Raw genomic sequence first — 21,002 nt, 5'->3', positions numbered from 1 at the left:
TTATTTCATTTTATTTTATTTTATTGGTGAGGATGAATTATGATTACTACATTGTGAGCGCAAATAAAGATAAATGTATGGGGGTGAAGATAATGGGAGTGAGACATGTTGGTGAATGTAGGGTGGGACCTTGTGTAACACAGAATGCCAACACTGAAACCTTCTGTTGAAAAGAAATGTTTGGGGACTGCATAAATGTGTGTATGCATATTCAACGGCCTACGTCTATCAGCAAGAACAGTTCATCTACAAACACTTGGGCACTTTTATACAAATCGAACCACTTTATAAGTATTTTATAAAAACAAAAAACACACATGCACACCTATGGACCTGTGTGTGGTCACATGTATTGTACTCCAGAATCTGTGTGTTTATGAATACGTGTAAATGCTAGAAATGAGATGGTTGGAAATCATTGATTTCTATTTATCTATGTTATTTAACAACTATGTTATCTATGTTGTCTATGTTATCTATGTTGTCTATGTTACTTAACAACTATCTATTAGTAGAGTGCATCTCTGTCTATTACAGATCATCTATTACTGACCTTGCTAGGATCTTCAACTAGCTCCGAAAACCTAATTCACAAAAATTCCAGATCTAGCCAGGAGGTGCACATCTTTAGTCCTAGTACTTGGGAGGCAGCAGCAAGTGGATCTCTGAGTTCAAGGCCAGCCTGGTCTACATAGTGAGTTCCAAAACAGCCAGAGCTATACAGAGAAATGGCATTTCAAAAATAAATAAATAAATAAATAATAACAAACAACCATAATCAAAATCCTGACTCTACATTGATTGTATGTGAGGTCTTCTCAGGCCTTGGTGGGCTTGCAAAGAAAAATATACTCATTTTCAGTTTTGGCCAAACTAGACCAACACTCACAGTACCAGCTATTCTGCCCTAAATTAACCCTTTGCCAGGATTTAGGCCTTTTCTTGTAACCTTGGGCCTTCTTCAATGTGTGTTTGATAAGAGGGCTAGGACAAAGTAATACTTAGAGAAGTCAAAGCCAGTTCACAGGGTTACGGGCAAGCCTGTGGTAACAGACTTGGAGAAGTGAGGCCTAGAGTCAGATTTACCCTTGATCAAAGAGAGCTTTGGAACCTTTGGTAAGGGGTCAATCTCATCACAACAGCGTCCTCTGGAAATAAGTTTCTGTTGTAAGGCACGGGGGGAAAGAGACCATGAGAATTCTCCATCCCTGTGGTGTTAGATGCATCCTAACACAGCAGTGTTGTGTTTAACATGTCTTTCCTCAAAACTTTTCAATGGATGTCTTGGTAAAAACTGACTTTAAGCTAAAGGAAACAGTTTGATATGCAAATGAAGGGGTGTATGGCCATTGCTTGGGTGATTTTTTTTTTTTATGACCTAGGGTTTTATGGATGGCATTTTCTGATACAGAGTTATCTCATGGTTCTGTCAGGGGTGCCCATGTCTGGCTTCATTCACTGAACACATAACTGTGGATATGGAGTCCTTACTTTTCTGGAATGGTCAGCATTCCTTGGGATTCAGCATCCTGCGCTTGGCTGCCTTCATTGCTCACCTAGACAGGTGCCTTTGTATGGACCAGTCAGGGCAGTGCCTGTGCCCTGAGAATACTTAACTCAGCCCAGGCGAGAATGTGGGATTTCCTTTAGAGCACAGATGTAAAGCCAGCCAGAGATGTTCTCATAATACTTCAGAGTCTTAAAACAGCAGAAGGATGCAGAGATTAGAGCAGGCCTCCAGACAAAAACAGGGATAGCAGCCTAAGGGGATATTCTCTGAGCTGTGCAGCTGAAGTGGGCATCAGAAGCACCCGCAAGCCTTATTAGTGCTCATACTGATGGGCCCCACACTTAATATTTCCTAGTCACCGGGTCTCGGGTGGATCTGAGATTCTGCCTGTTTCTTAGCTGATACCTAGGCTGATGAACGTTATTTGAAGAGCCAGTATTCCAGTTCTATTTAACAAGAACATGAAATGATCGAGGGAACAGCCAGGACCCAGAGTGGACCAAAAGCATGCTCTCATCTCTGCAGAAGGTCCCTATGTAATCATAGTCACTCATCATGACCACTCCCTCTAAATGTGGAATAGTAGGGCACTCTTCCTGGGGAACATTTACTTTCAAGTCAGATTTTATAAAGAAAGGCTCTGTGCCACTGATTTGAGACGATTGCTCAGTCAGAAAAGGGCTTGCTGAATAAGCACAAAGACCCAAGTTTGTGTTTCTAGCACCCATATGAAAAGTAGGACCCTCGTCTGCCTCTCAGTGATGGGGAGGTGGAAGGCAGAGACAGGATGCCCCTGTGGCTTGTTGACTGTCCAGTTACCAAGTCATTGAGCTCCAGATTCTGGATGTAGTCAATAACCCTGTCTTAAGAGTATGTATGGTGGAGGGCTGGTAGGATGGCTCAGTTAATGAGAAACTTGCAGTGGAAACACATAGACCTGAGTTATGATCCTCAGCAGCTGGAGACAAAGGTAGGAATGGCTGTGGGTGCCTGTCACCTGTCACTCTGGAGGCCAAGGACAGAAGGGTTACTGCGGCTTGCTAGCCACCAGACTAGCTCTGGGATCTGAGAAAGCCAGAGAATAATAGAATAGGACCCTTGAAGTCCTTCTCTAGCTACAGATACCCTTGTATGGATGTGTACACTTATATTTTCTGCCTCGCCCCATGCAGAAGCATACACACACATGCATGTATACACACACACACACACACACACATGAAATTAAATTAACTTTAAGGTGGCTCAGTGGGTAAAGAAACTTGCCATATAGTGCAACAACTTAAGTTTGATACCTGGAGATGAAGTGGTAGGAGAAGGGAGCTGACCCTCTGACTCCTACATGCACACCACAACACATGAATGCAAAGAATCAGTGCCAATCTTTGGGCATAAGCAAATCCCCCAAACCTGTTAAAAATTCACTGTCTTGGGCCCAGAATATTTTGATTCAATGAGTCTGGAATGAAGTAGGGGATCTACATCCTCAGCAATATCCCTCATGGTCTAGTATCCTCAAAGTCTATGTACCCACCGGCCTTGGGCATTCCTTTCCATGTTTATACTAATTATGTCTTAACAATGTACACCCCATCTAAAGATCTTGCTCAAAATTAGATCTTCAACTTGGTCAAAGGGTTGGTAACCTTCAAAGAGAAATAAAAAGCATATAAAAAGTTTTTTTTTCACCATCAGAGATGTATATTTGGTAGCTCTGCTCACCTATATAGGCCCCGAGGACACTAAGATCTCTTTCTTAAAAGAGTGTTATTCCTGGAGTGTTTAGAAGTAAGTGTGTGCATGCAAGCAATTTACCAGCCACCAAGAATAGCCCTTAGTTACTCTGTGGGGCCAGTTCCCCCATGTGACCATTGTCAGAGAGAGTCAAAAGCTTTGAGTAAGTCCTTTTGCCATTTGCCGTACCAACAATGGTCCTGTTGTTGAGGTTATGCACCTAGGTGGGACATAAATAATAAGAAAGAGACAATTCTTTTTCTGGAGGCTTCTACTATATTGAATGGAAACTTCAGGGGTCGATGTCTGCACTATCCGAGATCCCACCTTCTCCAGCACACCCATTGTGCTGGTGTAGACACCTCTTCAGCACATTAACTAGATTAATGCACAGCCTTGAAACAAGCCAGCAATATCCAATGTTAACAGGGGCTTAGCTCCAACAGAGGCTTACGCACATTTAGTTTAGCTTTAGAGCACACAGTTGCCTTTCAAACATTTTCTTTATGTTGTTCTTAGCTTTTGGTACTTGACTTAGTTCACAGTCCACAGGGGTTGGGGGAAGGATGATGGTATTTATTGTTGTATTCAGGAATAAAAATTTCTCTTTTTGTAGAGATATAAATACTAGCATTCATAGTCTTTGATACATGCCCATGTATGAAATGGTCAAACTTAATTTTAAAAAAAGTATCCAATTGAGTATCTAGCTATTAATAGAAAACCAGACGTGTTTTTGTTTATAATTATTTATGACACCGATCTAAATTCAAGTATTTCATAACGTTTTTATGAAATGGACTGCTTTCGATTAAAATTCATGTAATGCTTCTCCTCCTCCAATTTAAGTCAGTCATCAAAGCGTGCTCATGCTAGCAACATTTTTTCCTGGAACTAAACATAGTGAATCATATAGTCTGGGAGCGTTATCGGCCCCTTTCCTTTTAAACAAGAGAAAAATGCCCCTTGGAGCCACCGCCTCTCATTTTTTAAGGTCATTGATTGGGTTCAAAAGGCAAATGCCTTTTTTCGTTGAACTTCCTTCAATTAAGCCGTTAACCTTTGGCAATAAGTGTATTCAAAAATCTATCAAAGAAAGCTAAATGAGATTTTAACAAAATCCTGACAATTTCAGCTTAAACATATACACAGAAACCATATGTGCTTAGGAAGAAATATATACACACAGGCATTGTTTACAGAGAGTGTTTTTCTATTTGGAAGACAGTGAAGGAAGAGTTATTCCATACATAATCTGAAACGTGCGTTCAGAGAGCCACAGAGACTCCACAGTTAGAGACAAAGATATCTCTATCTACAGTGTGGAGACAGACAGACCGACTGACTTCAAACTTGGACTTGCAATGTGAATATTTCCCCCTCATCTCTGGGTACTGCTTTTCAAATTTGCCTCAGGCTATAGAACAGCACCTCAGATCCCCAAGGCCCACTGCCTGGCTCCTAATAGCCACTCTCCGCCCGTGTCACATGAGCAGCTGATGAGTTCGCTCCAGTGTCTGTATTTTGGAGAGCACATCCACCCAGGTGAAAAAGCTGGGGTTGCCAAGGAGCAGTCAGAAGCCATTAGTGTGGGTGAGAATTTGCCTTGCAGCAGTTCCTTGGCACAGTGAAAAAGTGTGTGCACACGTCTCCATGCCGGCTTGGGCATGCGTGTGCTTGTGTGTATGTGTGTGTGTGTGTGTGTGTGCAACCCCCATTTAGATGTACATGGCTGTGCAGGAAAAGTCAACAGATAGAGATTAGATTCTATATTTCCAGTATTCAAAAGCCAAAGTAGTTTTCTATTCCTGCTCACATATTTATTCTTTGACTATGGGGGGGAGGAGATCTCCTGCACTGTGCGCATATGTCCCTCCTCTGTCTTTCTGTTTGTCTGTCTCTGTCCCTCTCTCTGTCTCTGTGGGTATCTCTTACTGTCTTTGTCTCTGACTCTGTCTCTCTCCCTATGTATGCATGTGTGTGCTCTCGAGTATGCGTGTATTTATGTGTGTCTGATTCTCTCCTTTTTTCTTTTTTTTCTTTTTTTTTTTTTCTTTCTTTTTTTTTTTTTTTTTATTATAACAGAAGGCAAAGAAAAAGAGAACAGCAACTTCAGGGTCATGCTCTACTGTTTGGGCAGATGGAAGGGAGCCGCTTTGCCTTGGGGCAGGGTGGCTGTAACGAAGTGGCCTGTCAGTCTGTAAATAGTGAGGGTCATCCCTTCCACGTGATGGAGGGGATCGCATTGCAGTGAAAATGGAAATGTCAATAAAATTAATCTGCCAGCTCTTTGCTGTGGTTTTTCTGCTACTCTGGTCAAAGAAGGTTGAGGGTTATTTTTTTTTTTTCAGTGAGAGAGCGAAAGGAACAGGTACCAGGAAGGCCATGAGGCAGACTCAGAAGTTCTAAGGCCAGTGCTCCAGTGGGCAAGAAATCTGGGTGGAGCACCATCTGGGAGGAGGGAGCAGGGCTGAGGATTTGCTGGAGGATCTGCTGCATTCCTCCGGCAGCTACAGAGTACCCAGCTCAGGCTACATTGAGCACAGAGTTTATTGTTTTAGGCTTTCTTGGACAAGGTTTTTACTTAGCGTGGGATTTACGGCATTTACTGCTAATGAATGTCTATTCTTAAATTACAAAAAAACCCATCTCAGCGCAATTCCCAGATGTCCTTCCAGGACCCCAGCTTCTTAAACACCGGCAGGGAGTATAAACTCTCCACTTCTCTGTTTTCCTCTTTCGTGTGGCTCCAGGCTAATGATGTGCAAGGAAAACACAGCCATCTATAAAGCCCAGTGCTGTCCCCGCATTCTTCATTTATTTTGCATTTGATTATGCCACAAGTCGGATCTTGTTTCTTTCCCTTTTTTAAAGTTATTAGTTCAAATATTAATGTAGGGATATGGCATATATTGCGACGCTTGATTGATGCCTTCCCAAAAACAGGAAGACGTGCTCGTATGAATTTTAAGAAAGTAGGGGTCCTGCAATGCCTTGCCAGAAGAGTTTTTCAGATACATAATTTAGATGCCCTCCAGGCAGGCTTTCAAGGCATTTTTGCCGGAGGGCAAGAAAAAATAACTCTGACTGTTAAAAGTAAATGATTTTTGCTAATGCACAATTAATGCCAGAGAAAAGCACAGAAGAGAAAGATGTTGATAAGAAGTTCTGATTAAGTGAGCACCCTACCTTGATGTGTGTCTTTTTGTCTGCCCCCTTCACCCCCCATTCCTGATAATGATCAGTGCTGCAGAGAGCTAAAAAGTTTTCATGTCATGCAAATGTGGAACTCTGGGTCATAGGAGGAGTGTGAGTATGTGTGAGTTTAGGAGGTGACAGTTCTGGGAGGGGCTGAGCAGGAAGTGCGTTATGTGCAATCAACAGTGACATAGCTACTGTCACCTATGCAGGCAGCCTAGCATATATAGACTACAGAACATTTAACTTGATTACCCAGCAGTCTGTGCTTACTATGGGCATGAGGGTGTATTTCTACCAAATGGGCTGTCTAGTAGCGGTTTGCCTACACCGGGTTCCATAATTGACAAAGAGCCACTGCAGTGTGTCATGTTCACAGTTAGAATTGAATTAATGATATGGGCGAGTGTGAGACACACAAAATTAACATTTGAAGAGGCCTGGCTTAATTTTGTCTTTTCCATACTTTGTGTCTCCAATTATACTTTAATGAAAGAGAATATACGCCCTTAGTGGGTTTCTTCCAGAGAGCTCAGCTAAGTCGCCGTCAGCCTGGCGTTCTTGTTGACACCCTTTCTGTGCTCTCTCTAATGGCTCTTCGTTTCTTCCTTTTAGGTGACGGGTTAGACAACAGCGTAGCTTCACCTGGCACAGGTGATGATGATGATCCAGACAAGGACAAAAAACGCCAGAAGAAAAGAGGCATATTCCCCAAAGTCGCGACAAATATCATGAGAGCGTGGCTCTTCCAGCATCTCACAGTAAGTTAAGATAAAAGATATTTTCAAACGGCATACAGTTTTTTTTTTTGTTTTTTTTTTGTTTTTTTTTTTTTTTTTTGGTCATTTTGCTAAGTTTTAGCAAATCACATGGTCTCGAAAAGGGTCAGTTTGGGTTTTGGTTTGAGTGAATTCCGGCCTTCTGTTTCTCTCCTTTCTTCCTTTTTTAAAAAAACAAACAAACAAACAAACAAAAACCCAAGATTGTCTGCTTTCTTTTGGAATCTGAAACCATTTGGTCAACCAAAGCTCGTTTTCTAGAACGAATCAGGGCTTTGTCTTAAGAGGTCAGCAGTAGGCCTTATTCAAAACGACCAGAGACTCTCAATAACATATATATGAATGTTAACTGGGTCACTAGATGTGAGGAAGTTCAGACAATACAGCTCCGGCCAGAGGAGAAGGCTGTGAGGAGTTTATGAACTTGTGAGCGCTGCTGAATCTCCTGCTAACCAAAGCTGGCTTCTCCATGAGTAATGAGCAGACCCAGTGTCTTGCCACATGCATGTGCAAGCTCAGCCCACGGAGGTGGACTGAAAACATGGTAGTGTGTGTGTGTGTGTGTGTGTGTGTGTGGCTATAGGCACTCTAATGCCACTTTTTCTTTTGGGGGGGTTAGGTTGAAATTAAGGATTCCTTTTTAGATTCTGTCCATTGTCTTAAAAAGTAATCACTTCTACTTCTGGGAAAAGACTAATGTGCAATGGTCTTAAAGTTTATATTACTATGCTTGCTGTCAGTTTTTTATGTCGGTATATACTGTTGACTTAAAGACTGTCATACCAAACATGGGACAGAAGAACTATGCATGCTTATACTTTCCCGTCTGCTTGGAAATTCTTGGGAAATTTCCGAGCATGTGTCTTGGCCTGTCACTGTTTTCAGGCCGTTCTCTCTACACTATGGCTTAGTAACAGAGGACGGAGCCCGCTGAAAACTGAAGGTCATCTTTGGGTATCTGACCTGTGTGTCATCATGCTGAAGGACCTTAGTTACAGTGTTGTGAGCACAGGACAAGGTTCCACTCTTATTTATGAAGGTGGCTGTCGGTCTGCTCTTCTCGCAGAGGGACAGAGAGCAAGGGGCGGAGTGTTGGTAGGAGAAAGAAGCAATGGACTCATGTTTTTAAATCAGACATTTTGGTGTAAGGACATAAGTACCAAACTGAGGTGGAATGACCCAGCCTGTGGTGTCCGGATCAGCTTGGGGGTACCAAAGAGGTTTTCCTGGTAGGGGTTTTTTCTTGTCTCACAGCTATGGCCATTTCAAAGGTCAGGGCCCTGCACTGACTTGGCTCGGAGGAATTAGATGGAACATGCGTCTCTGGGCTGATTACTTAACCAAAGACAAAATAATGAGTCCTAAGCAAATACTGACTAATTGAAAGGGCTGTAAATCCATTACAGATTGGTCAGGGATAATCAGGAGTATTTAATCACTTTTATCTATTCAGAAGCACCGAAGCTGCAACGGCAAAGCCCTCAACCTTGCCATGCACTTATTATTCTCATCATTATCAAAATTACTTCACAGCTGTTCCTTGCTACATCACCTCAGCTGGAGACTGGCTAACCTGGAAAGTGTTTTTAATTTGGAAGTCTAGTGCGTGTGAGGGGAGGGCTTCCATGTTTCCACGTTGAGGTTTGTTGGCTTAAGTAGCTGTAGACGCTAAGAAAGCAGGGAGCTTCCTCAACAGGCAAGCTGCTTCATTCTGACCAACCCAGCGTCTTGGTGAGCTCCCCGTGGGCTCTGTTACAACCCTGTCTTTCTTGGTTGAAATTAGTTGTTTCCACAGTTGCTTTGCACGCATGCATCTATGTGCATGCTTTTTCAGCCTCTGCCATGAAAACCAATGTCCCAGAATGCCCACACCTAGGTGAATGTGGCTACTCTAAACTCAAAAAGGGAAACAGAATCTAGATAGCAAAGCCACCAGCTCCATGTTCTTCCCACCTGGGAAGGTGACTTTGCTCAGGTCCTATCATCTTTAGCAGTTGCTTAAAGACCTCAGGATACCTGCCATCAGAACACTCAAAGTCAAGATGGTGATGGGTTATGGAGAAGCCAAGTCTGTCTACCTTACCTGTCTGCAAAGCCACTGTCTTCCCCAGCCTTTCAGGATAGGGAGGGCCTCTGCTCAATCTCTGAACAACTCTCATGGGAAACCATCAAGAGCTCTCATTGGGTTTCTTGCTTTGTCTTGTCATGGATACATCTTTCACCATACACTGCGGCCACCCCACCCAACACTGTGGCCACCTGCCTTGCCACTTGCAGGTCAACTGTGCTACACATCCTTGTGTCATGGGAATGTTTATCTAGTTAAATACACACAGACTTTGTGCAGAATTCTCTATATCATTAAAAATTTCAATGAATGCTTAGGAGGAAACAAACAAACAAACAAACATCCTGAGTCTAGGAGTCAAGAACACTTCATTTCAACTTCTGGTTTCCTCTGGACAGTTTGATGCCCAGTTTAGCCCATTAAGTTATCTGAATTTTTTTTTCCTTCCTTTTTCATATGAGAGCCAGGTCACAGCCTCCATAGGTCCCTTGTCTGTACCTCTGCATTTGGGTTCCTGAGGCAGAGCAATGCCCCCAGCTCCACAGTCATCTAGTTACTTCCTTCTTCTCACTTCTGCCCAACTGCTTTCTTTTTCTCCTTTCCCTGACCTTCTTTCACAAACTGCTTTTTGTCATGGCTTCTTCCCTCCCACTGGCTTTGTCTCCTATCTTTCTCTCTGTTTCCCTCTCGACCTTTTCTGCACCTCCCTTGCATCTCAGAGAAATTCTCTTTGGATTTTCCTTTGAGCATGTTTTCTCTCTTCATCTGCACTTCACCCCCACTGCAGAGAAGAGGCCTAGTAACTTTGATGAGGATGGTCTTGTAAAACTTGTACTTTCCAATCTTTAATGAGCTGAAAGATTTACTCTGCTGTAATTCTAAGCTCAGAAACCAAGAATAGAGCCCCCTAACTAGCGACATGTTAATTTAGACCTCTTTTCTTACATGCAGTAACAGGCAGAAGGGAGTCCTTGAAAACAGGGATGCCCCGGTATATTTCTCTGTCATTTAATGAATTTCAACATTCAAAGTGAAATGGTGGCTGGAACTCACTGAAAATAGACGTGGTCTAAATTATTATTTCATGTAAATTTCTTTACATGTGTGGGATTCAATGCACATTCTTCCATTATCAGTCTCTTTAACATTATTTCAAACTGGTCTGTCCCCCTTTGTGCAGTGTGACCTGTTCTTGTAGTACAATAATCCCCGATGTACCCTTTTTTCTTTCTTTCTTAAAAAAGAAGCTAATTGAATTATCTCATTATTTTAATTTGTTAAGCAAATGTATTTTGCATCTCAGGATGTGTTCTTATAGAAGGGGGCTGCAAAGGCTTTGCCCCCTGAATGGGCCATTGGCCCATTTTGACATTCATGCATTCATTAACTATCAGAACATAAAAGAACTCTGGGTGTATTTTTTTTCCAAACACCCAACCAGCATGAAGCAACTTTTTCCAATAAGCCACAGGGGTCTCTCTACATATGTTCTCAACTGCAAGCTATTGTCACCTATTCTGAATACCTCAAAAGGCCGAGAGGAGGAAAAAAACCCAACTCAACAAAGGCCAACTGTAGCAATTGTGAAGTCTTAGTCTCAATATGACAAAAATCATTAACCTTCCATTTTTCTAGGAAGAACAAATTCCAGTAAAATTGTAACAGTTGAAAGAATCTCTCAGATTTCTATGAACCAAGGTTAGGAGAAATATAATCAATTTGCTGATAATTGATTATTACTTTGGAGCAAATATTTAAACTAAAACCAAAGTGGAATTTTGAAAATTGAGCTGTTTGATGAATCCGTCTCTATGCTCAGGGCCCAGCTCTTTGAATTTGCTTGATCTGATAGAGAAGGATAACTCTTCAGCTGCTAGCTAGCAGTTCTCACTCTGTCCTTTAAAACAATATCCTCTAAAATGCACAAAACTTTTACAAAAGATCAAGTCCATTTCTTCTTAGAAATTCAGTTAGCAAAAATACTGAGCTCCTGTTATCCTCTTCCATTTGTGGACTGCCCTGCCTAGCTTATCCATCCTTTTGGAGGAGAATGGGAGAAAGAATTTGTTGGAAATACAATTGGATTTTATCAAAAAGTAAACAAGAAACAAACTAGCAAATGTCAATAGGGCTATCTCAGGAGAGCATATCCTCTTAATTAATACTTAGAGACGGTAAAATTATAAAAGCAAACCTCCTGTTACTACTTTTTAATTCGACTTTAAATACACTTTAAAAAGAGATGTCAGTAAATTACTCCCAAGCTGACAGGAAGAGGCTCCTATACACCAGGCCCTTCATGTTCAAGTCATGTTCCCAGCACCTTGCGTGGTCACTGGGAGAAATTTCCCTGAGCTGTGTCTATCATGTGAAAGTAAGAGAAGGTAATCACATACCAGGACTTGGCTTGCTCACACTAATCTCTGACTGAGGGTATTCTCATTGGGAAACTGGATAATGTCCCGACTTAAGAGTGAGAGACTCCCTTCAGAGATATCTCTACTGCTTTAATCGTCAGCGACAACATGTTGAGCAGTCTTCTTGAAATGTATGTTCTGATGCTTTTTGTGGGTAGGGGAGAAAGGGTTGACTGTGGCCTGTGGTTTGGTGACTCCGACTTTGCTGGCAGTCTTTTTATGGGACTTGGTAAAACCTAAATTTGATGATAAAAACCTCTTTTAATGTATATTGACCTATAGAGACAATGAAGCCTAGTTATGGGCAAATAGTTACAGGTTGCATGAGAGAAACACGTGTTTTCTTCAGTTGGTTTATGGAGACCTATTCATAGGAAGAAAGTCATCTGGAATTTTTTGTTGGAAAAGAACAGTGGTAATGTACGTCTTTAATCCCAGAACTCTGGAGGCAGAGGAAGATAGATCTCTGTGATTTCGTGCAAAACAGTCTTGAAACAAATAAAACAAAAACAATAACAACAAAAACTCTATTGTAACACACACGTACACACACAGTGGAGATTAAGATACAAAGTTTTATTATTTTGTCCTTTAAGTAGTTCTCTTAATTTTGGGCCAATCTAGATGGCTTTTCTTCTTTTACTTTCTTTCTTTTTCTTCTTTCTTAAAAAATATTTTCAAGTTTCTCTGAGTAGCTTTGAAATTCTTGGATCCTGGAATCCTGCCCTGGAATTCTCACTCTGTAGACCAGGCTGGACTTGAACTCAAAGACCTACCTGCCTCTGGCTCTGCCTCTTACATGTTGATATTAAAGGCATGCACCACCACAGCCCAGATGACTTTCTTTCTTAAATGAGGGATAGTATGTCCCAGTTTAGTACATTGAACTTTAAGCCACAACACAGTACATATTTTACCTTAAATATTATAACCTGTGAGTCTTGTTTTTCATCTGTAGAATGGGGAGAATTCTGGACTTTCATAATAGTTATTACAGGGATTAAATCAGACATGTGTGTGAAAGCTTTTAAATGTGTACTTACTCCTTATAGTAAATATTTAATATAAAGTAGCAACCATGCATAGTATCACACACCTTTAATTCCAGCTCTTGGGAAGCAGAGGCAGGCTGATCTCTGTGAGTTTGAAGCCAGTCTGATCTACATAGTGAATTCCTTTTTACACTGAGAGCTACTTAATGGGGAGACCCTATCTCAAAAATGTGGGGGGGGGGGCGCTATGATTCTCATTTGAATCTAGTTGTTGAATCTGGATGCAAGAAGACTTGACCAATAAATGGGACTGGTCATTGTTGTTACCATAGCCTTTCTTGGCGCTGTGGGAGGTATGGAGATTGGATTTTGACACATAGAGCCCAATAGGGAAGAAGAGAAAAGTACGAATATTTGATGATCTTTCAGGCATATCGAGGGCAGTAGAACTTTGGTCAGAATAGTACAGAAAGCCTCCATAGTGCTTGGTTTGGTAGAAAGAGTCTCCTACAGTTTGGGTCCTAGTTCTGTGGGAGGGGAACTTGCGTGGCTCAGTACAGTGCTTGAGTCTATGCTTTCTAGGCCTCACTGGGGTGTGGTTTGTTGTTGTTGCTGTCTGCTTGGTTTTGCTTGTTTGTTTAACCTTTAAGAAGAAACTAGTGAATCTATGACATCCACCCATTCACATTTCTGTACAGCCAAAACAATGCAGTCAGTGTGCACACTCAGGGGTGTTGCATGAATTTGGCTATTTTAATCTTTTGGCTGCATGCTTGGATTTTCAACTGCTGGAGGCCTCTGCAACCTGACAGCTTCAGCGGAGTTACATACCTGTTGTGATCCTCTTTGCCAAAGTGTTCTTGTTCTTTCTGTACACCTGTACCGGTGACCATAGCCCGACAGTGTCTCTCAGGGTACATCCAAGAACCTAGAATTCTTAATAGAAGCAAAAGTTCTTGGATATCAGTTGTTTCTACTTGGAAAAATTAGCCACTTGGTGATTCTGAGACTGATCTACTTAATACTAACAGCTGTGGGCCAAATTAATTCCAAATAGGAAATGTTGGCCTTGCTTATGCAGAAAGACAGATGAGACAGTCTTTCTCATACTCAGAGAGGCAAATGTGCACCGAATACAAGCAGAGCTCTCTGGCAAAATATTCACGGGGAGAGGTGTATGCAGAAACCGCAGCTGAAAGGCACCGGCAGAGAGTGAAGGCTTTACCATCTTGCAGGCCAGTGAGGCTGCCCCTCGCCTTTGCTTCAGCATTGTTTTTCTGCCTGCCAGGAGAAAACATCTGTGAGTTATTTGAAAGGAACCTTATACTGGAGATCGCCTGAATTGGTGTCATCTCTGTTTAATTTCAGGAAATGATGTCACAATGCATTAAATACCATTGCTGGGTGATTTATTTTCCCGTGGACATGCTGTTCTAAGCATTCCTCTTCTCTTGCAATGTTTCCAATTAACTGTAAGCTTGAATGTTCTTCCTATTTTATAATGATTTTGAGGGGTAGGGGTGGAAAGCTGGGGGTTGGGAGAGGAGTAATTTCAGAGGTTGCCGAGGTTCAGAGCTAATGACATATCTATCATGTCCTTATTGGGACAGGAGGGTCCTGAGCAACCATCAGGCCTGTGATCCTCGGTGGCAAGCTGGAACACTCTTGGTTGGTTTCAAAGAATGTCTCGGAGAGAAAGCCCGAAGGCTCTGGTGCTGTTTAGAGAACCTCTAGATAATTCTATTAGCGGCCCGAGTGCTGGAGCCTCTGCCGCTCAAAGTCTCTGTGCACTCCCTTCTTCAGGAAAGAATGGAGGACACAAGTCAATTCTGTGAGCCATCTGTCGTCGTTTTTTTACAATTCCTCAAATTAAAGAGACAGGCCAAAAATTTAATGTCGTGTTAAATCTTAGAAACTCCTCTGGAAGAAAAGCCAAATTAGCCATGTCTCTTGAAGGGGAGACTGCGTGTTGTGGCCTTTCAGTTGCCCTGATTTAGTGTTTAGAATAGAGAGATCTGGCTTTCTGTGTGGAGAAAACCATGCACTGCTCTAGATGTGACCACCTTGCCTCTCTCTTCACGTGGTCCTGGACGAAACGTGTTAAAACAGCTTCTTAGGTCACAGATGACACTTGTAGTCTCCGTATCAAATGGTTTCAAGGTATGAAAAAATTTTCTTTTCCTGTTTTTGAGACAGGGTTTCTCTGTGCAGCAGCTGTCCTAGAACTCACTCTATAGACCAGTCTGGCCTCAAACTCAGAGATCTGCCTGCTTCTGCCTCCCAAGTAATAGGGTTAGAGGTGTGAGCCACCATGCCTGACAGTGACAAGACATTTTCTAAGTACAGCTGGTGATACTATTTTAAAAGAGAGTTCACCTAAAAAAATCAGTGACTCATAGCCAGAACATAGAGAGTTTCAAGGCACTGTGATGTATGGAGCAGTCATAGAGGATACAATGCCAGTGTAGATGTGTTGAAGCACAGAATGTCCACTGATTCCAAAGCTAAGGATCTCCATGTAGCTCAGAGGTTGAGGACCTTCTTTCCATGAGGCTCTAGTTTGATCCTCACTACAATAGAAAAATGTGAGCCCTGCCGTAAACTGCTGGCCATGGATGTTGGCACTGTCCAGAAAATTCATCAAACGAGGATAAATGAGGTAGAGGGCGTTGATACAGTTAGTCTATACATGTATGAAGGCAGAGCTAATGGAAATACTCAAAAACCTTGTTCTTGCTTCTGCTATAGCTCTAAAACTAATCCTAAAAAAAGGTGTATTTTTCAAAATTAAGTAATTGAAAAGTGAAATGCTTATTAAATTACCATCAAAAAGAAACTAAAATAATTGTACCTCGAAGTTTATCGCTTAGTTTTATAAAATGTCACTTGAAGCAACGTTGTTTAAAAATACGCCAAAGAATTCAAGGAGATGAGGAATTGAGGACCCTTGAATAACGGAAAATAGAAGGCGTGTGAGTATTTGAATATTCAGCTATTCAAAAACTCCAAGAATAGAGTGCCATTACATGCTGTTTAGTGAGAACCCTGAATATTCATTCAAATTATACAGAAAAAAAAATTTTGTTTTCCTCCACATGACCACAGCGTGCAAAACAATCTAGGCAGAGGTGGAGGTTTTAGAAACTGAAGACCAAGGTGACAGAACTGTGAGAACCCTAGCTGTCCCTTAGCATAGTTACAGAATCCCGGACAGTGACCACAGTCTTCAGGATTGATTTGACCTTAGAGAGTGTGACGGTACAGACTTCAGGAGCCAACAGAAAATCCTGCCTAGCCTGCGTGGTACTGTTTCCATAATATGAGATGGTTATGAAGTATAAAGATGACTCCAGTCTCAGTGCTCCTGTGGGTAAATAGTAGCTTGGAAGGAAGTGTTAGGGTGACTGACTGGAATTTCTCTATTGTGTTTATGGGCCATGGGCCACAGTCGAAATTGATTGGCAACAGTTGCTGCAGTTTGTGACGTCATCACTCACACCCTTTAAAGGTATATTAGCCCCTTAAAATATAATCATGATTCCATTTTTAGGTTTTTATATCCTTTCTTTATGTTTTGAACTGCCTAGTTCCAAATATGCCAGGACTAGATTTAGTTGTTTTTATCTAGTAGTAGATAAGTTGTTGTCACAATATAGTGACAGAAAATTTTTCTTAGACTCTAGTTTTTCTTCTTTCTTATGACAGGTAACAATAACATCTGTTGAATATGACTTTAATGTACACACACACACACACAACTACAGCTCGAGAGATGAAAACTGTGACGTTCTGAGATGACAAGCAATAAAGAGATACTATTATCTGGTCATTCTCAGCGCGATAAAAAACTGGCTAACATGGGCCAGCAGCCACTTTGTATTAGTCAGGAGAAATCTGAGGAATAGTCAATAGAATGAATACATTTGTTAGTGCACATAAATATGTATGATTGTATGTTCAGAATAATATATTATATTACATATAAGTGTATATATGTATGTGTATATACCACTAACCAGCCCTCTTCAGCCATTCCTCTAGGCTCATTTGGATCTGATTTGCCCGGCACAGTCAGATGGCGAAGATCCACTCTTGTATTCCTTAAACCAATTCTTGCTATTCTTCATTTCAATACCTTAGTTCAGATAGAACTGTCTATTTTGTTTTGTTTTTAATCAGCCCTCTGCCATCACAAATATTTCAGAATTAATTTTTACTAAACAATATATAGCAATTTTATAAATATTCTTTGACAAAATGATAGTCTTATGATTGACCACACTACATTGCTGACCCACAAGCAGAAAATAAACACCTGAGTATCCTGGGGGTGGTGCTACAGGAGTCTTTGTAATAAGAAAAAAAGCTCTTATCAATAGAGGAGATAAATGCTGGATTATTCCCTGCAGCTTGGTGACAGGTTGGAACTCTCTATAAAAGCAATCTTATTTTTTCCCCCTATGGTGAAAAGTTATAGGTTCCATTTCTGGTTTCAAGATACCTGCAGGCAGCTCACAACCTGATCCACTTGTTTTAAACCCTGTCTTGTAGTGAAATAAAAAAAAAGTGGTTTGAGAACATGGGAATATGGGGTCATTATTGGTCAATTATAGGCTCAGTTTTGCATTAAGTTTCTGCAAAGCTGTGAAGTGAAGGCCTGTGTGGAAAAATCCCACTGATGACTAGGTGACACTTTGATAAAGGCCCCTCTTTATGGCTTAATCCTGAAGCTTTTTTTGTTCTCTTGCACACTGATTAAGTGATTATCAAATATAATTGTGTGCAAAGGGATAGGTTTTTAATATGATGTTTGTTGCCAGTCTGAGAATTTGATGTGTGTGTGTGTGTGTGTGTGTGTGTGTGTGTGTGTGTGTGTGTGAAGAATACTGTAATGCTCTGTGCTTTTAATGGACTTCTTGCTTAATGGCTACCCCACACACCCATGCTTATGTGGATGGCCTGTACAATTAGCTAAATGTAAAGGACTGTCTTTAATCCTAGTGAATCTATGGCTCAATTCTTTTAAAATTTAGATAATAAAAATGTTTATAACTTATTTTAAAAACAACAATTTTCTTGCCTGTAGATGTGGTGAGAACAATCTGTTAAGTCTTGTGTTCACAAAAATAACAAAGATTATAGGACATGGCAAAAGCCTTCATGTACAGAAGGTAGTACAGCAGGAATGGAAGTGTTACTAGTAAGTAGAAACCATTAAACCCTATCTACTGCTTAGCTCAGACCCTTGTTATTCCTAATTCCTTAGTCAAGTAATTTAATTTGTCTGAGTGATGCATTCTTACTTCATTAATTTGTTGTTTTGGGGTTTGGTGATGGTAATTTTTGTTGTTTTTTATTTTATTTTTTTGATAGTGTCTCTTTCTATAGAATTCACTATGTACATCAGGCTGGCATGCAACTCAATAGAAGTTGGCCTGCCTTTGCATCCCAAATGTTGAAATTTGAAATGTGCACAACCATATCCAGCCCTTTCTTTATTAGTGAGTTATTTGAGATTAGAAATATTCAGATTAGAAAGGGACAAAAATACCAGTAAGTATAGAATGATATACATATATGCCCTTCTATAACCTCCTGAAATAATAAATTTTCTCTCTGTCCCAACTTCATGAAAACTAAACTTAGATAATCATCAAAGAAAAATATTATATCATCTTTTACCCTGAGTCTTGAATAGGATTCACATCTACAGATATCATGTTATAAATAGGAGCAAAGGTAAAAGGCTGTACACCACTCAACTGAGGTACAATTTCAATGGTGTAAGTTCAAGTATGATTGTAAAGCATGTGCTCATCCTTAAGCAAAAGAATGGACTGGTAGCAAGTCATACCATTATAGCTTTGGAACAGAGAAGTAAGGGGATTTGAGCTTTTTTTTAAAGCAAGTCAGCCAGAGAGTCAACTGGTCTACCACCCTGCTACTTTTCATCATAACTGAACTGCCTTTCTGAATTAGTGATCCTATCTCTCCACAAAGAAAAGTGAAGGAAACTTATGTTAGGTGCAAAACTATATCAATAATCAGAAGATAAGTTCAGTCTGAAGCTATCAGGCTTCCTTTGATTTACCATTCAGAAGTTTTCAAGTAGTACAGACTTTTAAAGAGAATCCACATTGGCAAAACCACAGAACTTGAATGAAGATACCAAGATCAGCTTTGAAAGTCACTATGATTGTCCCTACCTTTAATCCCAAACATTAGGAGGCAGAAACAGGCAGACTTCTAAAATTGAGGCCAACCTGGTCTATAGAGGAAGTTTCAGGACACCTAGGGATGCACAGATAAGTTATGTCTTTGAAAACAAATAAATAGCAGAGAGAGAGAGAGAGAGAGAGAGAGAGAGAGAGAGAGAGAGAGAGAGAGAGAGAGAGAGAGAGAGAGGACAGAGGGAGGGGGAGGGGAAAGGAAGAGGAAGAAAAAAGAAAACTTGTGGAGGCCTTGAGCTTAAAAACACTAGCCATATCTGTTGAGAGGCTCTCTATGAATAACTCATGGTTGGAGAAATTGGGATTGATCTATGTGGAAGTAATATTTGCAGCTATGACATTGTATAATGGTCAGCAAGAGTATAGAGAAATAGAGATAGAGAGACGAGGGTCAGCAAGCTTTTGAAAATGGTGTGGAGTGGTGGGAAGAGAGATAAATGAGCAGAAATAGACATCAGAACCAAGGAGACATAATGAAAACATGTGACGAGGGAAGGCGTTTCAAAGTAGGGGAAGTAGATTTTGCAGAAAGATCAAGGACAATGATGACTAAAAATAAGCCTTTCAATGTGGCACTTTGGGGTCATGGTCTACCTTTGAATTCTGAGCGCTTGATGAGTGAGCAGACAGGTTCAGAGGGAACAAAGAAAGAATAGAAGACAGGGTGTGGGGGTGGCTCAATTTCCAAGTACAGGTGAGTCAGAAGCATGGAGAGAGACAGCAGGAGAGGTACAGGGGCAGAGAAAAGAACAGGGTTAACATGAGAAGGTAGTTGCAGGCTAGAGCATGGGTGCAAAGGGACAGTAGTGACAGATGGGTTTGTAGAGATAGGAATGATGTGAAGAGATTCAGATGTCTCTGGTGAGAAGATGAAGAACAATGGGGGGGGGTAAGAAAATAAATTAGGGAGAGAAGAAGGTGTGGCTTCAGATCATGCCACTAGTTGCAATGGATTCATTGAAAAAACCCCTTTCTGAGACAAGGCCCAGGATCACAAAAGAGAGGCAAAAGCAGACCACAGCTCAAACCCAGACTTTATGGACACTCAGGAGAAGGATGGTGGGAGAGAAATCTTGAAATAGAGGCCAATAAATCAGCATCCCAGTGATGTAATTGTTCCTAGAATTATGACCAAAGAATCATTCTGTAGTTCATCTGCATCATGAAATGACTAAGAAGAGTCCAAACAATGTTGAAGGAGACCTTGCCTTGTAATGTCTACTAATCTAATACAGTGTGTTGTCACTAGTCAACACTGGAGACAGAGGGGACAGCTGAAGTAAAAATCCACTGATCAACCCAAATACATTGAGAAGTTTATTAATTCAAAGTCACCACTTTTAAATTGTCGGGTGGAAAAATGAATAGCTTGATAAATGGATTTGGGGTAATGGTTTAACTATTTTTTAAATCAATATTCTTCGTGAAAATAAGTTCCATATTTAAGAGTTCTTTGAAGTGTTGTGACTATTTCTCCTTCCTTTGTTTAGTGAAATCCTTTCAGAGCATAAAAAACAAAGGGATTATAAAGAAAAATGATGATTGGTTAAAATTAAATTAAATTTAAATTAAGGTCTTTGAATGTCAGGAAAACACCATAAACAAAATAAAGAAACATACTAAAACTTGTATAAGTATGTGCAACATTATTTAACCAGCAAGGAATTAGTGCCCTACATAAATGAGGCATTGTGCACACCAACACAGAGAAAATGAAATGGACGAGAACTCCAAGATGAACAGGGTCACGACTAAGAAGAAACATAAATGGCCAGCAGGCACAGTAAAAATGTTCAGTGCCATCAGAAACCATGGGCAATGTTAAAAGACAGCAGAACCTTTTAATTTCGTCTGCCAGAAGCTAAGAAAGAATGTAGTGTGGTGACACATACCTACAATCCTGTACTGAAAATCTGAGGCCCATGAATCCTGACTTCAAGGCCAGGTACACACACACACACACACACACACACACACACACACACACACACACACACACGTTAAGAAACAGTGAAAATAGTAATAAAATAATAATATCCATTGCTATTAAAGGTAGAAGGCTGATCCACCATAT

At 40.8% G+C, this 21,002-nt stretch overlaps 1 protein-coding gene across 6 annotated transcripts in view; it reads left to right on the top strand.

Annotated features, from left to right (window-relative positions):
• The window catches only part of MEIS2 (Meis homeobox 2), a gene marked incomplete at both ends in the record, with an annotated part of 198,315 nt that overhangs the window by 57,359 nt on the left and 119,954 nt on the right, over positions 1–21,002 (top strand). For all 6 annotated transcript variants that reach the window (XM_080931471.1, XM_080931470.1, XM_080931469.1 and 3 more), the window contains one exon: positions 7,058–7,203. In XM_080931471.1, coding sequence (XP_080787597.1) covers positions 7,058–7,203 — 146 coding nt within the window. The remainder of the gene's footprint in view (positions 1–7,057; positions 7,204–21,002) is intronic.

Source organism: Micromys minutus (assembly GCF_963924665.1).
Source record: "Micromys minutus genome assembly, chromosome: 17".
NCBI classification, from domain to species: Eukaryota; Metazoa; Chordata; class Mammalia; order Rodentia; family Muridae; genus Micromys; species Micromys minutus.
The sequence above is the reverse complement of the archived record's forward strand: the minus strand, read 5'-3'. Positions and strand labels throughout refer to the sequence as shown.